The sequence below is a fragment of the Lepisma saccharinum genome, chromosome 23 (genome assembly GCF_977018435.1).
Source record: "Lepisma saccharinum chromosome 23, izLepSacc3.1, whole genome shotgun sequence".
NCBI classification, from domain to species: Eukaryota; Metazoa; Arthropoda; class Insecta; order Zygentoma; family Lepismatidae; genus Lepisma; species Lepisma saccharinum.
In genome coordinates, this window is record NC_139251.1 from 28,148,387 (window position 1) to 28,168,799 (window position 20,413).

General features: G+C 36.7%; 1 protein-coding gene across 4 annotated transcripts in view; it reads right to left on the reverse strand.

Moving 5' to 3' along the window:
- The window catches only part of LOC146005271 (uncharacterized), a 544,895-nt gene that overhangs the window by 511,591 nt on the left and 12,891 nt on the right, over positions 1 to 20,413 (reverse strand). For 3 of the 4 annotated variants that reach the window (XM_083144386.1, XM_083144385.1, XM_083144387.1), the window contains exons 2-3: positions 17,498 to 17,656; positions 12,166 to 12,265 (exon numbers count right to left, since the gene is read on the reverse strand). In XM_083144386.1, the coding sequence (XP_083000512.1) occupies positions 12,166 to 12,265; positions 17,498 to 17,656 (259 nt within the window). The remainder of the gene's footprint in view (positions 1 to 12,165; positions 12,266 to 17,497; positions 17,657 to 20,413) is intronic. The other variant, XM_083144388.1, reaches the window with a different exon arrangement.

A 20,413-nucleotide genomic window follows, 5' to 3' on the forward strand; every position in this document is an offset into this window, starting at 1 on the left:
TTGTAGTAAGTACAGTCAAAAATATTGCAATACATACATAAAATACAAACTTGGTGTTTACACTCAGATTTGATTCATAAAGAAATTTAATAGATGTGTTCTATGTGCAGCACAGACTTGATGATAAAGGACAGCCCACGACATGCTGCTACTTTGGAAAATATTTAATGGGTTGGTCAATCTTCTTTATGAATAACTCAATTTAATTTGCACATTCCAAATAACAAGAGAAGACCTAACAAGAAACATTATCAAAAAAATCACCTATCTGGCGAGTGATTATGTTCTACAATGCTGTAGAAAAGCATAATAAAAATATTGATATATTCTCTATGTCATTCAAAAAGATAAAAAATGCAGAATTGAAAATACTCTCAAACGGAACTTATTGAAACACACTACATAACCTGTAGAGTATTTCTTTATTATCCAACGTATTTGTGTTATTTACCATCTGCCACTTTTGGTTAATCACAGCAATGAGGATCTTCTTCTTCATACACTGAAAGTTTTGGCAACAATTTCTCTCCATTTTATTTGTGTTCTGTATACCCTTCCACCATTTGTTGATCTTCATATCTTTCAGATCCCTAATAACATCATCTATACATCTGATTTTTGGTCTGCCTTTTGCTTGAGTTCCATCTGTATATCCCTTTAACTAACCTTTCCTGTGCCATTCTATGAACATGTCCAAGCCATCTTAGTGTTTGAGATTTGATAAAGTTTATTATGGTGCTATTTTGAATTATTCTGTTTCTTTTATTATAATTTCAGATTCTCCAAGTACCATCATATTCTTTAATTGGGCCATAGATTGTTCTTATTACTTTTCTTTCAAATACTGATAATCTTTGTTTGCAGCAGTCTTTGAATGTCCATGTTTCACATGCATATGTAACAATAGGTCTTATTATGGTATAATAATGCCTCAGATGGCACTCTTTGATATTTGTTTACTTTTGAATAGCTCCAAATTGGCATAAAGAGCTTTGTTTCCAGATACAATTCTCTCTCTGATTTCTTCTTCTATTGTGTTATCTCCATTCACTATTGATCCTAGTTCTATATGATCATAATCTATGGTCGGGTCATCCATTCCACCTTTACCTCTTGCAGATCTTAGGTATTTTGTTTCTTGTGCATTTATTACAAGGCCAATTTGCTTGGATTGATGTTTCAGCTGTTGAAACGTTTCAATTAAGGATTTTTTAGATCTTGCTGTGATTAATATGTCATCTGCATAAGCAATGCATTGTTTTAGTCTCGTAGATATGTTGCCTCTTCGATCCAAGTGTTTTATAATTGAATCTATGATTATACTAAATAATGTTGACAATAAGAGGGTCACCTTGTTTCACTCCTAGGTCTACTTTAAATTCTTCAGTAAGTTCATTATTTATTTTGACTCTTGCTTTGTTGTTATTTAGGGTCAATGCTATTAGTGTTAATAATTTGTATGGTACTTCGTATAATTTCAGTGTGTTTATGGCCTCGCTTCTGTAGACTGAATCAATAAATATGTTGTGCAAGTCAATGTTGCATTCATGGCATTTCTCAAATATTTGGCTGGAATCCCATTTGGTATTCTCCTAGTTTGCTTTCTAATAATCTCTGTTAATCTCTTATTTAAGAACATGGCAAATATTTTGTACCCTATGTTGAACAGTGCTATTGGTCTATAGTTGTCACAGTTTAGTCTGTCACCTTTTTTGTACATTGGACACACAATTCCTTCATTCCACTGCGTTGGTATTTGCTCCTTTTCCCATATGTTTAATATCAGTTTATGCAATTTCTGTTTTAATGCTCTACCTCCATTCCTGATTAGTTCTGCTGGTATATTGTCTGATCCTGCAGCTTTATTTGCTTTTAGATTTTGTATTATTGAGCATATTTCATTCCAGGTCGGGGGTTGTAACTGTTGTTCATCACTTTCATCCATTAGTAATTGCTCTTTCTATGTAAGGAGGTTTTCTTTAGCATCCTTACATAATGAGGGTGAGAATGCATCATGTTCCTTAAATTTCTTTACCTCTTTAAATAAACTTTCTTGTTTCATTTTTCTTATAACTCGCCTCTATCTGCCTAAATCTATCATCATTCAGCCATTTATTTTTTTTATCTTTTATTAATTTATTTGTTTGCTTCCTCATTGTCTTATATTTCTCTAGGTCTATTTGCATCTTAATTTGCATTACTTTTTTTTTCTTGCTTTGTTCTTTTCTTCTATGATCCTCCTGCAATCCTCATCCCACCATTCATTTCTGGATGCACTTCTTTCCTTTTGTACAATGCGTTCAATTTAAAAGCGGTATGGAGCACAAATATACAATATATAAAGTAAGATTCTTAAAGCAAATGTTGAAAATGATGACCTTGTTCTTGAATACACATGTTAACACGTTTTTCCATATTTCTTGCAACATTATGGAGGACATCTACAGTTATACTCCTAATTTCCTCAGTGATGTGGTGCCTCAGCTCTTCTAAGGTGTGTGGATTCTGCCTGTATACTTTTTGCTTCAAAACCCCCAACAAGAAGTAGTCCGGACTTGAAAGATCTGGGGATCTGGCGGGCCACAGTCCAAAGAAATCTCTTGTTGAAACCAGCACCAACGTTCCTCTGGTTCCAACATTGCAACAAACTGCATTATAATGTTTGGGTAACTTTCACTATCTATTGTGTTTTAAAAAAAAAATGGGCCCTACCACTCGCCGCCTGGATATGGCACACCAGACACCAACTTTCTGAGGGTGGAGGGGGGACTCCACGAAAAGATGGGGATTTTCAGAGGTGCATGTTCGATAATTTTGCGAAGACACGTAATCATTCAGGTGAAACTATGCTTCATCGGAAAAGAACACGTAGTCCAACACAGTGATGACATTCCCAATGAAGTCCTTCAACCGTTGACAGTAGTGCACACGATTAGGGTAGTCAATTTGTTTTAATTCTTGAAAAACTTGAATTCGATATGGACATAATTTCAACATTCTCCTCACTGCTGTATGGGCTGATCCTACAGATATTTGCGTCTCCTGGCTTAGGCATCGTAAAGGTTTGTGGGGAGATCTTGTCATTATTTCATTAACATTAGTCACTGCCTCTTGTGTTAGTGCAGTCCTCGTACGTCGGTGTTTCACATTACATACAGACCTTGTCTCACGGGATTTATTGACCATTTTCTGAATTGAACTTACAGTCGGAGCACTCTTACCGAACATTTCCGTGAATTTACTGCAGCTTTTTTTGAATGAATTGTTCTGAAATATTGTTCAACAATAAAGGCACGTTCCTGAACACTAAATGGCATCGTGGAGGGCAATTTGTCACTCACTCAACTCAACGAAGAACAAACACAAACCAGCAGTACAGCGGAACACCTGCAACTGACAATGCGTCCATCCCCTCCCTCCCTCCTCGTCACCTCCTCTCACTCCTAGTCACCTCCGCTTCCCTCTCTTCCGCTACAATAAACTTTTCCTGTAACAATGAGCATAACGGACGACGATAACAAAAACAAGACTCAAATATACCTTACGTACCGCTTTTAAATTGAACGCACTGTATAACAGCATTAGCAGTTTCATTTATCGCTGTTTGTATATTCATCCATTCTTCATTGATATTTCTACTTTCCATGAGATCTTTCAATTTCTCATTGTTATTCTTTAATCTCTCTAGGATTTTGCAGATTTGTTGTGTCTCACTTTATTGTTTGTTCTATTTTTTTCTTGTAGATTGCTGGTAATGTTTGTTTTAGGTTGGCTTTCACAAGGAAATGGTCAGAATCAATGTTAGGGCCTATCAATGTTCTTACATCTCCGATTAGATCCGTTTTTCTGCTATTAATTAGTATATGGTCAATCTGATTAACAGTAGCCTACTTTGGTCTGGGAATGTCCATGTACCTTCATGTATTTGTTTATGTTGGAATTGTGTGCTCATAACTACCATACTACAGGGAGGTTATTTCAGTCGTTCACCGCCAGCCTGTCGGCCGTTCAGCGGACTCTTCATGCAACAGGTCCCGGCAAATTGCGTTCAGGAAGTCCGTAACAGAAACAGCTTGTTTTGTAATGTTTCCACTTTTCACAATTACAGTTACAATTACAATTGAAATAAGCACGTACCTTGTCGCAAGGATGCTGTGTGTGTGTGTGTGGAAAAGGTGTCCTCCCAAATACAAATATTTCTGGCACCTTATTTCTGACAGAAAATCTTAGATTAGTCATCGCTACTTTATCCTCAGTTGTCGCGACAGCGCCGGCAGCTTATCGGGGGTTGGGTGAGTTGTCTGTCAGCTGCGAGAGGGCGCTTCATACTGCACGTGTCGGCAGTGATGCCAACCGTAGGGACAGATTGTGCCAAATGAGGGAAAACGTAGGTACTTTTTTCAATCTTGGTAAATGACATTTTATGAATTAGTTTATCTGGATACTTTAGCGAAGAGGAGAAAAAAGAACTAACTAACAAATCTCCATCAGAATTTTGAAACATGTTATCGGTTACCAAAAACTTTCAAGGCAAGTTCCTTTTTGAAAACATTTCCACTCTCGCGAAAATAGTGCTAACATTGCCACATTCTAAAGCGGAAACGGAAAGAATATTTTCAATGTTAAGTGATACAAAAACAAAAAAAGGGCCTCCCCGATGGCGCAGTGGTAGCGTCGTCGCCTTGTAATCAAGGGGTCCCGGGTTCGATACCCGTGGAGGCACAAGTGGTTCGGATCCCACTTTAAACTGTAGGTCCAGTCCCGATTAGCCTTACTGTGCATAAAGTGGACTTAAAACACCAACTCAACTCAACTCAACAAAAACAAAAAAGGGAAATAAAATGGGACCAGAATTGTTAAAGACTGCAGGAAATACAGCATCACCAACCAACATCTATCTCTGCACAGCAGCAGCATGTATGACTTCAAATAACATAATCAACAGTAAACGACTCAACGTTATTCATTAGGGGTGTGCGGGATCCTTTACTTTAAAAAGTCGTTAATTCTCGACGTTTTCTGCCTTGTAAGTTTCTGGAACTTATCGAAAATTGTAAGTTTTTATTCTAGAAATGCAAAAACAATCACTTAAAGTGAAAATGACTTGTAAAATTCGAGATTTCCAGTGCTTCGGGAAATTTCGAACATTTCCCGTCCCGAAAATTTTCCGACTTGGTCGGGAAATTGCAAATTTTTCAGTCCCGAATGTCGGGATTTAAAAAAATTACCGTCCCGATCCCGTCCCGACCCAAAAAATTCTGTCCCGCACACCCCTATTATTCATTAAGGCAAGAATTTCCAATACCGGACCCTTCTGTAATTTCTATGCTACGTCTTATACTCACGAAATAATTATTCGTGATGATTTATCTCAAGTTAACATGTTGGGGTGAGGGGGAAAAAATGTTAATTAACGTGTAAAAGTTGTAAAATAAGCATTTCAATTCTCGCAATGATTCTCCGTATACAAGTATGGTAGCCATATTTGTTGATATGAACAAATTACAATTAGTTACGCTGTCTACAGCGTTGCCACACTGTTGATTTCATACTTGGAGAGCATGGATTGTATAAGAATAGCGGAAGAGAACAGTAAAAAAGTTGTTAATGTTATACAGATTGTTAGGTGGAGTGTGCAGGAGGGCTAATTAATAAACTTATTCATTTCAGTATATTGCCCAAAGAACATGCTTACATGTGACAGCGACAATCACGATGTAGAAGAACTGATTTGATTACAGGTAAATTTGGCAACATTACATCAATCATAAAATTGCAGGATACGAAAATGGCGTCTTCGATGATGTTAAAGTGATACGAAAAAAATATTTTTTATCGGTTCGTAATCACAATTACCGCAAAACCATTCAGGAATAGCCCCACTGAGCATTCTCGGTAAGGTTAGGTTAAGTTAGGTTAGGCAAGGCAAACATAGTTAAAATTTGGGCTCGAAAAACGGGTAGCCCAACAAACCATTGACGGATAGCCCCACGAACCATTCAGGTACAAAAAAGGTAAAGTGTTCCCCTGTGCATAGCACCACGCCATGAAGGCGTATAGGGGGTGTGAGGGTAACGCCCCACACTTTCTTGATCCGGTCGTGAGTGGGGGTGATGTGATCAGCATCACGCCCCTGACCGCCTTTACCCCCCAGGGTTTCCCCCAGGTACCCATGTTATTCGACGCTGGGTAGGCGCCGGGTCCGCTTCCAGGTACGGTTAGGTTAAGTTAGGATAGGCAAATGTAAATTAGCTCCTTCATTAATTGTGGAAGCACCGAGCAGGAAGATTTGGTAAGTAAATGTGTATATTTTATCTTCTGTTTTGCATGCTCATGAGGCGATAATTTTTTTAGTCGCTTTACTTGGCGTAGGGACATTTGGTCAGTTGTAGGGACATTTTGACTACGTCTGTAGGGACATTGCCGAAAAATGGTTAGCAACACTGTCGGCTACCAGACTAGTCAGTGTACGTTCAAGTTCACTTCTGTTTGCGTTTATCAGTACGCGTGTTGTTTATACTGTGTTGCTACTCATGGCCAGTGCTTTATTGTGTGTTAATTGTTATTCATTCATTAGTTATGTCGTTAAACAAATATAGTCTTGAACAGAGAGTTTTTATGTACGATAATTACGTGAAAACGAATTCTTGCAGAAAAGTGGTCAGGGAATTACGATAGACAGGATCTCTTGAACCTAAGAAACGTGTTGTATTGCTGTTAAAGGAGGTCATTTTCAACATCTCTTATAACACAGGAGGTTAGTGATCATCATTATTATTACTTTTAAATATCATTTTACGCTTTCGGTTTGCTTTATGCGCCGGGATGCTGTCTTCCCTTTCTGACAACTGACGATAAAGTAGCGATGTCTAATCTAAGATTTTCTGTCAGAAATAAGGTGCCAGAAATATTTGTATTTGGGAGGACACCTTTTCCACACACACACACACAGCATCCTTGCGACAAGGTACGTGCTTATTTCAATTGTAATTGTAACTGTAATTGTGAAAAGTGGAAACATTACAAAACAAGCTGTTTCTGTTACGGACTTCCTGAACGCAATTTGCCGGGACCTGTTGCATGAAGAGTCCGCTGAACGGCCGATACGCTGGCGGTGAACGACTGAAATAACCTCCCTGTATTTGCAGCTGCAAATTCACATAGGATTTCTCCACTTCTGCTTGTTGATTCATGTAAAGTATGCTTGCCTGTTATGTTATTGTATATTTCTTCCTTTCCTAGTTTTGCATTAAAATTGCCTATAATCGTGTCATTTTTTGGTGCACTATCTAGTAAATACTGTATACCTTCATAAAATTGTTCTTTTTATTTCTTCGGCTTTATCCTCTGTTGTTCCATGTGCATTAAGTAAAGTTATGTTGTATTTAGTTTCAATTCTTAGTTTACATGTTCTTTCATCATATGGTACAAATCCAATTACATGTTTTTGCATTCTTTTTAGTACCACAAAACCAGTACCAGCCTGTCCTGTGTTATGTTTTGTACTGCTGTAGTATACAGTGAAGTCCTCCGTGTTATGTTTTGTACTGCTGTAGTATACAGTGAAGTCCTTCTTGTTAATTACACCATTTCCCCTCCATCTGGTTTCTTGCACAGCAACTATTTCAATTTGAGTTTTCTTGATCTGTTCAGCTAGTTCTTGCATCTCTCTGGCTTTAAATAGTCAAGACATTCCAGGTTCCAATATAAACCTTATTCTTATTCCATTGTACTTGCTTCTTTCTGCACCCATTAATCTGTCCAGCTTTTCCTTGTTGAGTCTTTAGCAGTCATAATTTTTGCAGTGCTAGGGTGTCGACCTCGTGCCCAACCTCCTTTACCTTGGAGGACCTGGAAATATTTTTCAGGGTTATCTCCCTTACAGGGATCGGCTTCACCATGCCTTGCCTTGGAGTTCAGTCTTCGCCTTGGTTTTCTGTCAGAGTTTTCCTTTCCTTAGCTTTTGAGGATCCCTCCTCCCCACAAGGTACTGGGTTCCCTCTTTATTTTTAACCCCAAAAAGGGAGGGTTGTCTCTTCCGCCATACCGAAGGTTTCCTTCTCTGCCGCATCTGCCGTTGAGGTCCTCGCCGTAACCCTGTCTAGGGGTCCTTACAAGGTACTACCATCCGGAGCCAGATGGACCAAGGTTTTTTAGAGAGGTGTTACTCCTCTGTGTTCTCCGCCTCTGCTGCCGTTCATATGACCATCCATCTTCTTCCGCCTTTGGAACCAAACTAGCTCGGGGCCCCGTGGTCGCCACTCCACGTACTTACTAATAGTAAGCCCCCTGGGGGTACGGCAATGAGAATGAGTGATGAAATTGGTGAATAAACAATCACACAGAACATTCAGGCTGCGGCTTGAAACTGGGAATTTCGATAGCGAGATATAAAGCCAACCACTTAACATGGTCGGCCTCCAAGCTGGCTTTTATTTCATTGTGTATCAGTAATTGTAACGTGAATAAAAATGACCACAGAATGTGTGTGGGGGGTGGTGAATAAACTAAAGATAATTTAATAAATGCACAATCAAAAAGAGAAGAATGCTTAAAAGGTTCAATATATGTACCTTCGATGACACATAAGATGTTCTATGAAGTACTCAATCCTCTTGCTGTTTTTTATGCAGAGCAGGTCCATTTTCCTCCATTGGGGAAAAATGTTTTGAAAAGAGCCTCAAAATGAGAAAAAAAAATATTTGAAATCTGGTTAAAATATAACTAACCATCTTTGAGTTTGATTGATTTGGTGTTTTAAGTCCACTTTATGTGCAGTAACGCTAATCGGGACTGGAGCAACAGTTTAAAGTGGGACTATGTGCCTCCACCGGGTATTGAACCTGGGACCCATTGATTACAAGATGACGATGCTACCACTGCACCATCACCTCTTTGACTTTGAGTTTTTGTTATTTAGCATCACTTCTGCCACATTCTGCTAATTATGACAATGAGAATGATTCACGATATGATGAAATTGACGTACACATACCAGGGTAGCTACGATTTTTTGATTATAAAATTCCCTGACATTTCCAGATTTTCCAGTCCAAAAATGAAATTTTTCCAGACATGTTTATCATCATGATTTTTGCATTTGAACCTTGTGTTCGAAGAATAAAATGTAAAATTACAATCGGCATCAAATGTATTGGGTGCTACAATCACGTGCATCTAGCCTTCAGTCTAAGGTAACAGACGTATGTTATTTCACCATAACAGATCTCCACAATATAAAAACAACAGAAAAAGTTCATAAACAACAGTCTTCATAAACCATACACAATTTTTCATTTCCTAGCGGAGTTATAGTGTCGTAGAAAATGCTTTTCTTTGCTTACATTTATAAGTACACAGCATCTGGAGAAATTGCCTGGGCCATCACAATATCATCCTCCCTAGCAGTTTATATATATAAAACAGGTCTTGATGTGACCATCAGACGAGGTGGAGCCTGGGCCACTGATAATCCTCCCTGGCACCTTCATGTACAACAGGTTCCTTGTGACCAGCAGAGGAGGTAGAGCCCTGGCCACCGAGAATAATCCTCCAAGGCAACAATTTTTTTCACTCTCCATAATGAACATCGTCCCCAAACACATCATGTGTCCAGGGACTGAACTATGATTCAGTAGATTAACACACTACCCTGAAGATGGGAGGCAGAATCAGCCTCCGAAACATGGCGACATCGTGAATCAATCACTCAATGCACTAAGTAACAGACTTGGTTGTAATATTATTACATATCATCATAACCCAGAATAATGACAAAGTGACACATTAACATATAGGATATGTGGCAATACTGAAAATCATGATGATTTCCTATGTATGATACTGTCATTACATGCTACAGTTATTCCAGAGTAACCACTGGTGTCTATTGGAAGGAAACTGAAAGCTCTATGCATTTACTCCTAAGCAAACAAGGAGAGAACTGGACTGAGAGTAGCATTACTATACAGTAAAGCTTTGCCACTTCATGGATACAATGCACATGCGTAGTAGTAAATATGAATTAAAAGTATCATCAAAACAATTGTTGAAGCATGTATAAGCACATACTGAACACATTCTCTGATTACTCGGAATGATTTTTCCATTTCACTTGTATATGTTTACATTTATAGGATTAGGCATGTCAGGCTCTTGGTTATAATGAAGTTCCTACATGCTTAGGGTGTTATTATGCATTTGGAGTAGGTTACGGTTGATTCTCAAACTTTCCTTCCTCTCCAGCATGTGTATGTAATGCTTTCCGTGGAAAATAAGCACTTCGGACAGCAGCAAATTACGATAAGGTCACATGCAGAAGTCAATTTTTACAACGTACTGTAAAATCTAAAAAATAATAAATTCTGTGAGTTTTAAATGTGAAAATTAGTTTCAGGACAAGCAATTCATTTACTGTCATCTCAGTTACAGACTGCTACTGCCATCTCCTTCACGTACATAGGTTAGAAGGAGAATTTTGTCACTAAATGCTTTCATTGTTAGGTTAGGTGGATCAGGTTTATGGCTCTTAACATTAAAATGCTTTAAACACCTGATCATGTAATATCTGCTCTCAAACACAAAAACCCCTTCGAACCTTGCATAAAAATTAACAAAAACTTGTTACAAAGTTGACTGGCAACCAAGAACACCTGCTCATGCAAGCTACTTTTCAAATCATAATTTCTCCAGTAAATACAATGCAACCCCGATTTTACATTTTCCTGCATTATACATTCAATATTCATGGTCCCAATACAGCAAATTGCTATACAATTTTTCAAGATTTTACATTCTTCCATATTTTAAGTTCTTTCAACAAGGTCCCCAGAAAAACGTAAAATTGAAGTTCCACTCTAATGTTTAGTGAATTGTTTAATTGTACTAATTAGTAGGGAACCGAACTTTATGTGCTAAAATACTAAGAAATATTTATTTTTTTATGTTCATAAATGTTAAAAATATGTGATAAAAACAGGAAAATATGTGACAAAAATAAATAAAACAACATTTGGTAAAAAAACAAAATATTACATGCATTTTAACACCTGAAATCAGTTTCTAAATGCTTACCTCTTAATGAGCTATTTTTTGGAAGAGTTGCAGTGGATCACTATAGTTTTTTCCAAATTCTCCATTGTAAATCTGTGATTATTATCTCTAAAAAACATCTTATATTGTGAGAAAGATCGCTCCACGTCACAAGAAACAATTCTTGCATATTTGAAGCACGAAATGTCACTAACGCTGAAGTTTTCCAAAGCTTCCTCTTCCTCTACTTCACCTTCCAAAACACGTGCAATTTGGCACAAAGTTTGAAAACCTTGATTTTTCCAAAAAATTTCTGTACATTTAGACATTAGCACTTGAGGGTTAAATCCAGTGGGGGTAATATTTTCCCCCAATAGGATCGTAGGCAAGGTGCCAGAAGTCCGCCAGCGAGCGTATTCAAAGACAAAACAAACCTGACACTCTCGATATGAAAGAGGTGCAGAAAAATAAAGATTTTTTCTTCAAGGATTTCGAGGTAGCTGAAGTCAATGAGCGATTTTATGTATTTAAAATGAAAATTCGCAAAATATGTATATACATATGGAAAACTGGAAAATATGTGTTTTTATGTAAAATAAAATTTGCTGTGTTGACATATAAGGTTATGATCAGAATTTTGGCAAAAACAAGGGTCTCTATCTTATCGCAGAAAAAAACATTTATTTACCTAAAGTTCCGTTCCCTACTAATTAGTTTCTCCAAACTTCGAACTTACGCTGATAATCATATCCAATATTCTAAAGCACTTCCTAATACCCCTATAAAACTTTAAAAAAAAAAATTAAATATTCGGAATTGTTACCTTAGTTTCTTCAAACTTAGATTCACACTTATTTTAAATATTCTAAACACATTCCACATCATCGCATACTTAAACCAAAACTACTCAGTGTGGCAAGTCATGGGATTTGAAACTGTGACCTCACAAACAGGAAGTGTCGTAGGTCAAAATTAATGCAGCGAATGTTCTGAGCAACCTTGCCTGTTAATCACGGTTTATTAACTGAAATAAAATTGACATCTAGAAGTACTACAGAAAGCATATAAATCTAAAACTGGTTCAATACAACATTATATGCTACACTAAAAGGATAGTGAAACTTGAACACTCACCAGTGTCACCCTGTCTCAATTCCTTCTCCAAATCGTCCAACTGTGGCATTAGGAACTTTTCTTTTCCATACTGCTGCAACTTTAACTCCGTCCGGCTAAGCTAAGGAGACAAAAATAGAACCAAGAGTTGGACAAATAGTTTCTTTATCAATACTACTAGTTTTTTTTATTTCATGAATTTCAAAAGTTCACTTACATTCTATTCTTAGAGCATTCACGCATGCAACATTATAATGTTCAAAATTAATCAGTTTCATTGAATTATAAATTACCTGGTGATGGCTAACAAATGAAAAAAATCATTATGGCATAACCTGAGTGCCATGAAACGAATGAATGAAAATGTGCTGTCTGATGCTTTAAAAATTTAATGTTACAAAGCTACATACAATTTTACTTGGTGACACTGGCACATGCAGAGGGGGCTGATGAGGCTACAGCCCCCTCTGAAATTGTGAAAAATTAACGTTTTCAAATAAAAACAGCAAAGAACTAGACAAAACCAAAGTGGTAAATACAAAACCTCATTTAACTTACCCATGATTGCCATTTTTGAGAATAGAATGTTCTAAATATACAAAATATATTATTGTGTATATAGTCTCCCTAGTAAGGGGCTATGCACTATCCACCTTTACAATTCCAGACCCTCTTGAAAAAAAAAAAAATTCTGCGTATGCCAGTGCTTAGTGAAGTATGCAAATTATATTCATTCACAAACATTTGAGCATTAAGCATGCACAACAATAATTTTGAGATAATGAACAGCTTTCCTTGGGTTATTGACCAGGCGAGTTCAAGCTTGGAAACCTTTTCAGAACTCACCTGGTCGATAGCCCGAGAGAATCTGTTCAACATTCGTCACCAGGAATGCTTCAAGACTAATTTCAAGATTGATTCATCTTGTTATTTAAATTGACTAGGACCACTTCCTGTGGAATTCCACCTATGCTGCTTTTCTTGTTGAACCTCTAACAAATAAACTCTGTAGTTTAAAACTCAAATCCTAAACTACAATGTGTTTAACCTAATGAGGAAGAAAAGTAACATTTGATAACCAAATATAAAATATATGAAGACCTAAATAGCCTTGCCTGAGCTTACTACGTCCGAATAAAGTATCTTCATAAGCATAAAAGAACATAAATAATTCACATAAAAAATAGTACCTAACATTGATCTACATGGATTTTGCTGCTTTGATTTAGGCATTTATATTACATAAAATGTGACATTGTAATTCCAAAAATGTCCTGAGATTTTTTTCACACAACAATTTTATAAAAATAACCAAGACAAAATCTCAACACACACATATATGTTGTTGGTAGTTCGTTCTTTTTATGGTTGAAATTCAATCCTTCTTTATGGATTGAAAATGTAAGTGCAACTCACGGGGGAAAGGTTAAACATGGTTACAATTATGTAAAAAAACAACTAAAAAAGTTATTTTCAAACTTTTTGCTGCCGTGGCTCCCTTCGACTGCCAAAATATGGATGTGCCTCCCCCTCAGTAATAGTAGATAATTACACACGACCATGACAGACCAACACAATATATTATGTGCTTATTAACTGTTGAGTACTATCATGAGGAAAGTGGTGAGCTATGAATGAATAGCGGAAGCTGGTCATGGAAAACCTACGACGACGACGACTGGGGGTTTGTTCATCATACTGACCACAATCATGTCCCACTTATGCTGAGGCATGTGGGAGTGAGACCAGCAGTTTGTAGGTAACCTTGGGCCTCAAGGGTTGTTGCAACATGGAAAGAAAAGACATACAAGTAATGAACATGTAATGTGTGATTAATACAGACTGTGCCGTACAAATTTTTGATGTTTATATGCTGGTGTCAATTCACTCAGCAATACAATATTCGTGAGAAAAAAGGAGTCCGTAAGAAAACCTAAATAATAGTATGTTACTAGCAAACATATTGTAATGTTTAGCAAAGTCAGTGGCATCACACAGTTTATCAAATCTGGGTTCACATTTGGAAATTGCAAAGCTCATCTCATTCTGCATATTTACTCTTGATCAGTAAACATCACTGCCATGGTTGAAAATTCAGTTTCACACAAATAAGTTGCAAAAGGAAGCAGAATATTTGAAGCCTTCTTACTTAACTCTGAATACTCAATCCTAACAGAGCTAAAAAAATCAGTGTTGCGGAAAGATGTTCTTCACTGTGTTGTTTGAGGAAAGATAAATAAGCTGGTTCTCTTCTGGGTAAAATTTGGTGGAGGGTCTGCGTTGAATCAACCCCTGATCCAGTGCTGTGTGTCCTGTGGAAAGTATTTTGCAAAGTGGAGATGAAGATGTGGCAAGTGTTCCACAAACACAAATTTGTTTTAGTCATTTAATTGTAGTCCTGTTTCTTCTACCAACACGTTCAATGTCGAAAAGCAATCAGCAATGTTTTAATCTTCAATCTTTCTCTTACAAAGCAGTAAGTCCTGTTTGAAGGCAGACACCTTGTGTGATAGGTACAGAATGTGGGTATCATTTCCTTGTAGAGATACATTCAGAACATTTAGTTTGTGTAATATATCAGAAAGGGACAAATGCTTTGCATGGCAGTAGCAATAATACAGAAGAAGATATTGACATAATTTCTATTAATAAGCTTTTAACTTTCAGATTTATTTTTTCGGGAGTTCTCGTGCCTCTCGAGAAACTTTGGTGCAGTCACAGTTTGGAAACCACTGGGCTAAAAGGTATAAAAACTACATTCCATTACCAAGTCGGTCGAATAGCCAGCTGTTTCCTGATCATGGCCTTTTAACCTTTTGTGTACTTTTCAACCATGTTTTAACATTTTTCCCACAGCTTGTACTTATCTCCTATCACTGAAAAAAGAGTTGCAATAAAAAAATAGGACTATCAACAAAAAAGGTGTGCGATGACTTTGTCTCTGGTTGTTTTTATGATGTTGGTTGGACACATGGCATGAAATATTAGCTTTTTCATGATACAATTTAGAATGTTTTTACCAAAGTACACAGCTTAAAAGTACTAAAACAAAAATTAATAACTTGAGAATTTACTGAAATATTAACACTGTCTTTTTCTACCAATACAGTGACTCAAAATGTTTCTTTCATACATCTAATACACCTTGACACAAACATCTTTAGTGGCACAGCAGAGATTCAATCTGTATTCATTCTCTGCCCATGTTGTTAAGAGCATTTTAGGTATCACATTCTCAATAATACAATTGCAACATCGTAGATTAGCAAGGTCATGCACTGGTGTTTTGCAAACTTGACATATTGCAGAACAAAATTCAAGAGAAGTAATATCTGGAGATCTATGGGGCCAAGTGATGGGATGAACATGCATGACTACAGAGACTGATGCTGTGACTGTGGAAACATATGCATGCTGATGGTATGCAAGGATCATAAAAAAAACTGAGTTAGTCTATATATAGAAAAAAACTGTAAGGAAATGTATTAATAAACAAATTTTTAATTTTAGTTTCAATATACTTCTAAGTTGGACACCTTGTGTTTTCGTAATTTAGTATTTGTATAGTAATGCTTATCTTCTGAAAAATCTTCAACTCCAGTTAAAACATAATCTTGGATTACCTTTAAATTAGTTGATAAGGTCTTGGGAAATAAAGCCCAAAACCAGTGTGACTGAATTAGTAGTCTGTGGGCAAAGTGGCCAAAATCAAGAATTTGGTATAATTTGGGGGTACTAATTCTCCTTTATGCCAAAGGTGTGTAAGGATAGCAAAAAAACAACATAATTGCCATTTGAAAGTGGTAGCTAATAGAAATGTTAGACAATCCAAGTTGGAGGATGTTGACTTTTGAAAAAAATTATTATCTCTAAAACCAATGGTCCGATTTCAATGTTCTTTTTTTTTAATATTTAATGTTATCTTAGGTTTTCTATATTAGCAACCATTAATTAGTAAATCATGGATTAGTAAAAAAAAAAAATGAATTTTTTACTGAAACTGAAATCGAGGGTTGTGAGGCCTGTCATGCCGCTACAGTGTGAAATGTTGCTGCTGATTTGCTTATTTCCAAGCAACAAGTGTTGGTGTGAATTCTCACCAGGCATTTGGGCTCGGGCTACGGGATGCACACAGGTTCGAGTCACTTGGGGGAAGCGTAACAGCTTTTCTCCCAAGATTTCAGCCAGTGTATGGGACCGTTGGTCACCCACCATTGTGGGAAAATCCGGGAGCTATGAATGAATAGTGTAATGCGGTCATGGAAACCTACAAGAACAACTGGTGGTTCGCCATGTTGACCGTATGTCACCCCGTAACTGGTTGAAAGAAAGCCCACCTCTGCTGACGGATGTGGGGGTGAGGCTGGCAGTCTACAGGTAGGCCTTGGCCTTCAAGGGCTGTTGCACCAAGGGTTATTATTATTTATTTTGAATTTGTAGGGCAAAAATAAACATGGGGGCCATTAACCTACTGTAACTCCTAGAGAATTATTTTGATTTTTTTCTTAATTGACAGATTTTCATATTTTATGTAACATAAAACTGGTTCCAGCATGTGAAAAATACAAATAACGGAGATATTTGATCACAATGTATGTACTGTAAAAGTAAAAACCTGCCATCTCGGAGTACATTTCCTGCTTTTTATTTGTAAAAACCATTTGTATGCCCATTAAAATAGCAAAGGCACACGTTGGAAATTGCTATCAACTTCAAACCTAACGACGTAAAATTATAGCTGCTGTGGAATGTCGTGTTGCACTGTTCAGCTTTACGGTAAGGTAACAGACGTACTTTATTTCCCAATAACACATCTGTGCAAGCTAAAAACAACAAAAACGTTCATAAACAACATTTCACTTTCTTGAGGGTCAAGAGTACTGAAACATGATGTGATGCGTAGACAACTGAAAATCATTTTTGTAATCAGTATGTTTCAATTACACAATATCAGTGATTAAAACTAAAACATCTTTCACAAAGCCATTTTTGTGTACGTACATAATTGCATACTTCTGTGCACAAGGGTAATGTGACCAAAAAGCTGAATATTTCACAAAGAATAATATTGCACAGTAAAGAAGCAGGAACGTAATCCAGGTTAAAAGCAGATAAAATGGAAAGTTTAAAATGCACAACACTCATACAATAACGGAAAAAATAAATAGTAGGCTGACTTTTACTACTGTTACAAGAAATAGAAAATGGTACAAAGGGGATTGGAGGGGGAGGTAAGGTGTAGCACCCAAAGAAACCAAGTCCTAAATCAAGTAAACATGCGAATATGATTCAAGATAGAAGACATGCTTGCATGTGTGATATATTAACCACCACCAGTAAACATGGCACTTACCCCCTTTTTCAACTCATCTATGCTTTTCCATGCATTGTCTATATCCTTGTAAGCCCTACCTAGGCTTGAAGTTGCTGCCTGTTTTCCTACAAACTTACTGCATGTAGGATGGCTACTTGAAACTCTATGCCAGGGGTTAGCCATGTGAAATAATTGATGCTGAAAAGCAAATTTAACTGATAAACAAATATAATGTTCCGTCTATCATGAATAAATTATCCTTGGTAGTGGGGAATAGGAGGAGATGATATGGAAATATGATTGCAATACAATGAAAAACACTAGCATAATTGGGAACTAGTAACTGAAATACAATGTGGTGACAGAAAAATCATACAATATTTATGTACGTCTCTCCAGAACCATAATTTTGTGTTCATTTGTATTTTTGTTATTTAGCACTTTCCTGCAATTTTGTTTGATCTCAACGATACGGATGAGTGATGATTAGATGAATAGACAATCACAAAGAACATCCATGTTAAGACAGGGACACGAACAAGCCTTAACATGCTCAGCCACTGAGCCAACAATTTTGTGTTTGTTATGCTGTGAAATCAAGTGTAACAGCACATAGCATACATTGTTTTGCACAATGTTAGTCATACAAGGAACTAAAACATGTTACGATCACAGATTACTAAACATAATGGGCACACTATTCTTAAAAATTAACTGTAAAAACACAAAAGCAACAGTAACATCCCAATTTACACTAATCAATAAAATCACATTAAAGTTATCAAAATATCTTTTACTATTTTTTGCATTGACAGAAATTTGAATGCTGATACTCTTTGATAATGATTCAGATACAAATGCAGTAAATAATTTTTGATTTGATGTGATTTGATTTGATTTAGTTTATTTTACTTCGCGTTTTGTGCCTCTTGGCTAATTTGCGAAGATGGGGATGAGTGATGAAATGATGAAATTGATGAATGGACATTCACAAACAACCAAGCCCGACCGGGATTCGAACCCGGGACCCTTGGCGTTGCAGCGCGATATGCTAACCACTCGGCCACAGGGTCGGGCAGTAAATAATTTTTCAAGACTGGAATGGATGAATTTGTTGGTTGATTTGGGGTTTTAAGTCCACTTTATGCACAGTAAGGCTAATTGGGACTGGACCTACAGTTACAAGTGGGATCCGAACCACTATGTGCTTCCACCAGGTTTTGACACCGGGACCCCTTGATTACAAGTCGACAATGCTACAATTGCACCATAGGGGAGGCCCTGGATGGATCTGTAATGAACATTATACTAAAATATATTTTTTCTTAACAGAAACTACAGAACTCTAAAGATGATGCAGATTTGAAATTGCTTAATTTTCCTACTTTCTGAGTTTGACAAACTTTGATTCAAATCCATTTCATGCTCAGTAAGTTAATTGCGATTTATAGTTTAGAGTGGGATATGAATAACAATGTAATCTGCCAAAATTGGAAGTGAAACTAGGAGACTCCTTCATTGCAAGGAAATAGCATTAGCATTGGCGAGCAGGCATCATAGTGACTGGACTAAACCGCCCATCTTGATTTGTTCCTTGTATGCTCCTACCCATGTGTTGAAACCATATTGCATTATTTTATCTGCTTACATAGAAAGTATTTCAAACAGAATTACAATTAAATTGGTGTTTTTCGAAAGTACGAAACATTATGTTTTCTTGTTAACTCTAAATACTGAAAACTAGGGAATTTATAATTTGGTCACAGACAGGATAGCCTCAAGATCGTATTTAAGGAAGGGTCCGACCCCCCCCCCCCCCCAAAGACTTATCATGTACTAAAATTAAGTAATGAAAAATATATTCGTTTAGCCTTTGTTGTATAATTGCCTCTGAATTTATTGGAAGACAAGGATTATATTAGGATCATATGGCTTTGAAGAACAGGGAGGATGTATTTTGGGGTTCCGGACCCCCCTCCCCACCCGAAACACTCATTAAGTATGAAAATTAAATAAAAATATACTTGTTTAGCATTTGTTGCTTAATTTCCTCTGACCTTATTGGAGGAACAGGAAGGACATATTTTAGGGGTCCGGACATCCCCCCCCTTACCAACCGAAAGATTTATTAAGTATGAAAATTAAATTATGTAAATATACTCCTTTAGCATTTGTTGCATACTTTCCTCTGAACTTATTGGAAGACAAGGATGATATTGGGATCATAGGGCTTTGAAGGACAGAAAGACCATATTTATGGGGGTCCAGGGGTCCAGACCCCCCCTTCCCTCCGAAAGACTGACCAAGTACTAAAATTAAGTAATGAAAATGTTAACATTTGTTGCATAATCTATGGTTATTAATTTCCTCTGAACTTTTTAGAAGGCAAGGATTATATTTGGATCATACGGCTTTGAATGGCATTACAAAGAAGATTTAGGTACACTGCTACTCAAAATAATATGCATAAAATATTAATCAGAGACTTACTTTTTCCAACTACATGTAACATGATGTTTGTTATTCGATAAATATTCAATTATTCGTCTATTTGACATTAATTTCATTGCCAGGGCACTTGTTTTTATGTAAATTATTCTGCTCTTAACTACGGGCAAGCTACGTAATGAATATGTGCTGTTATATCTCTATTCTTATAGTATTTTTACCTCATTGTGTAACAATAATATAATATTAATTTATGTATTGTAATTAGTATTAATTTGATTTAACTTAATCATTTTAAATAAACATTATTATTAATATTACTACTACTATTCCTGAGACAATTGGTACGGACCCCCCCCCCAAAAAAAAAACATATTTCTAAAAAAGTATATGTTACCTCACAGTTAGGGCACAAAGGCTTCAGATTTTCACCAATATCTCTCTGTCCACTCTATTGCCTCCTGTAGGAAGTATTGGACAAGCTACATGGGAATAACAAATCCTAAG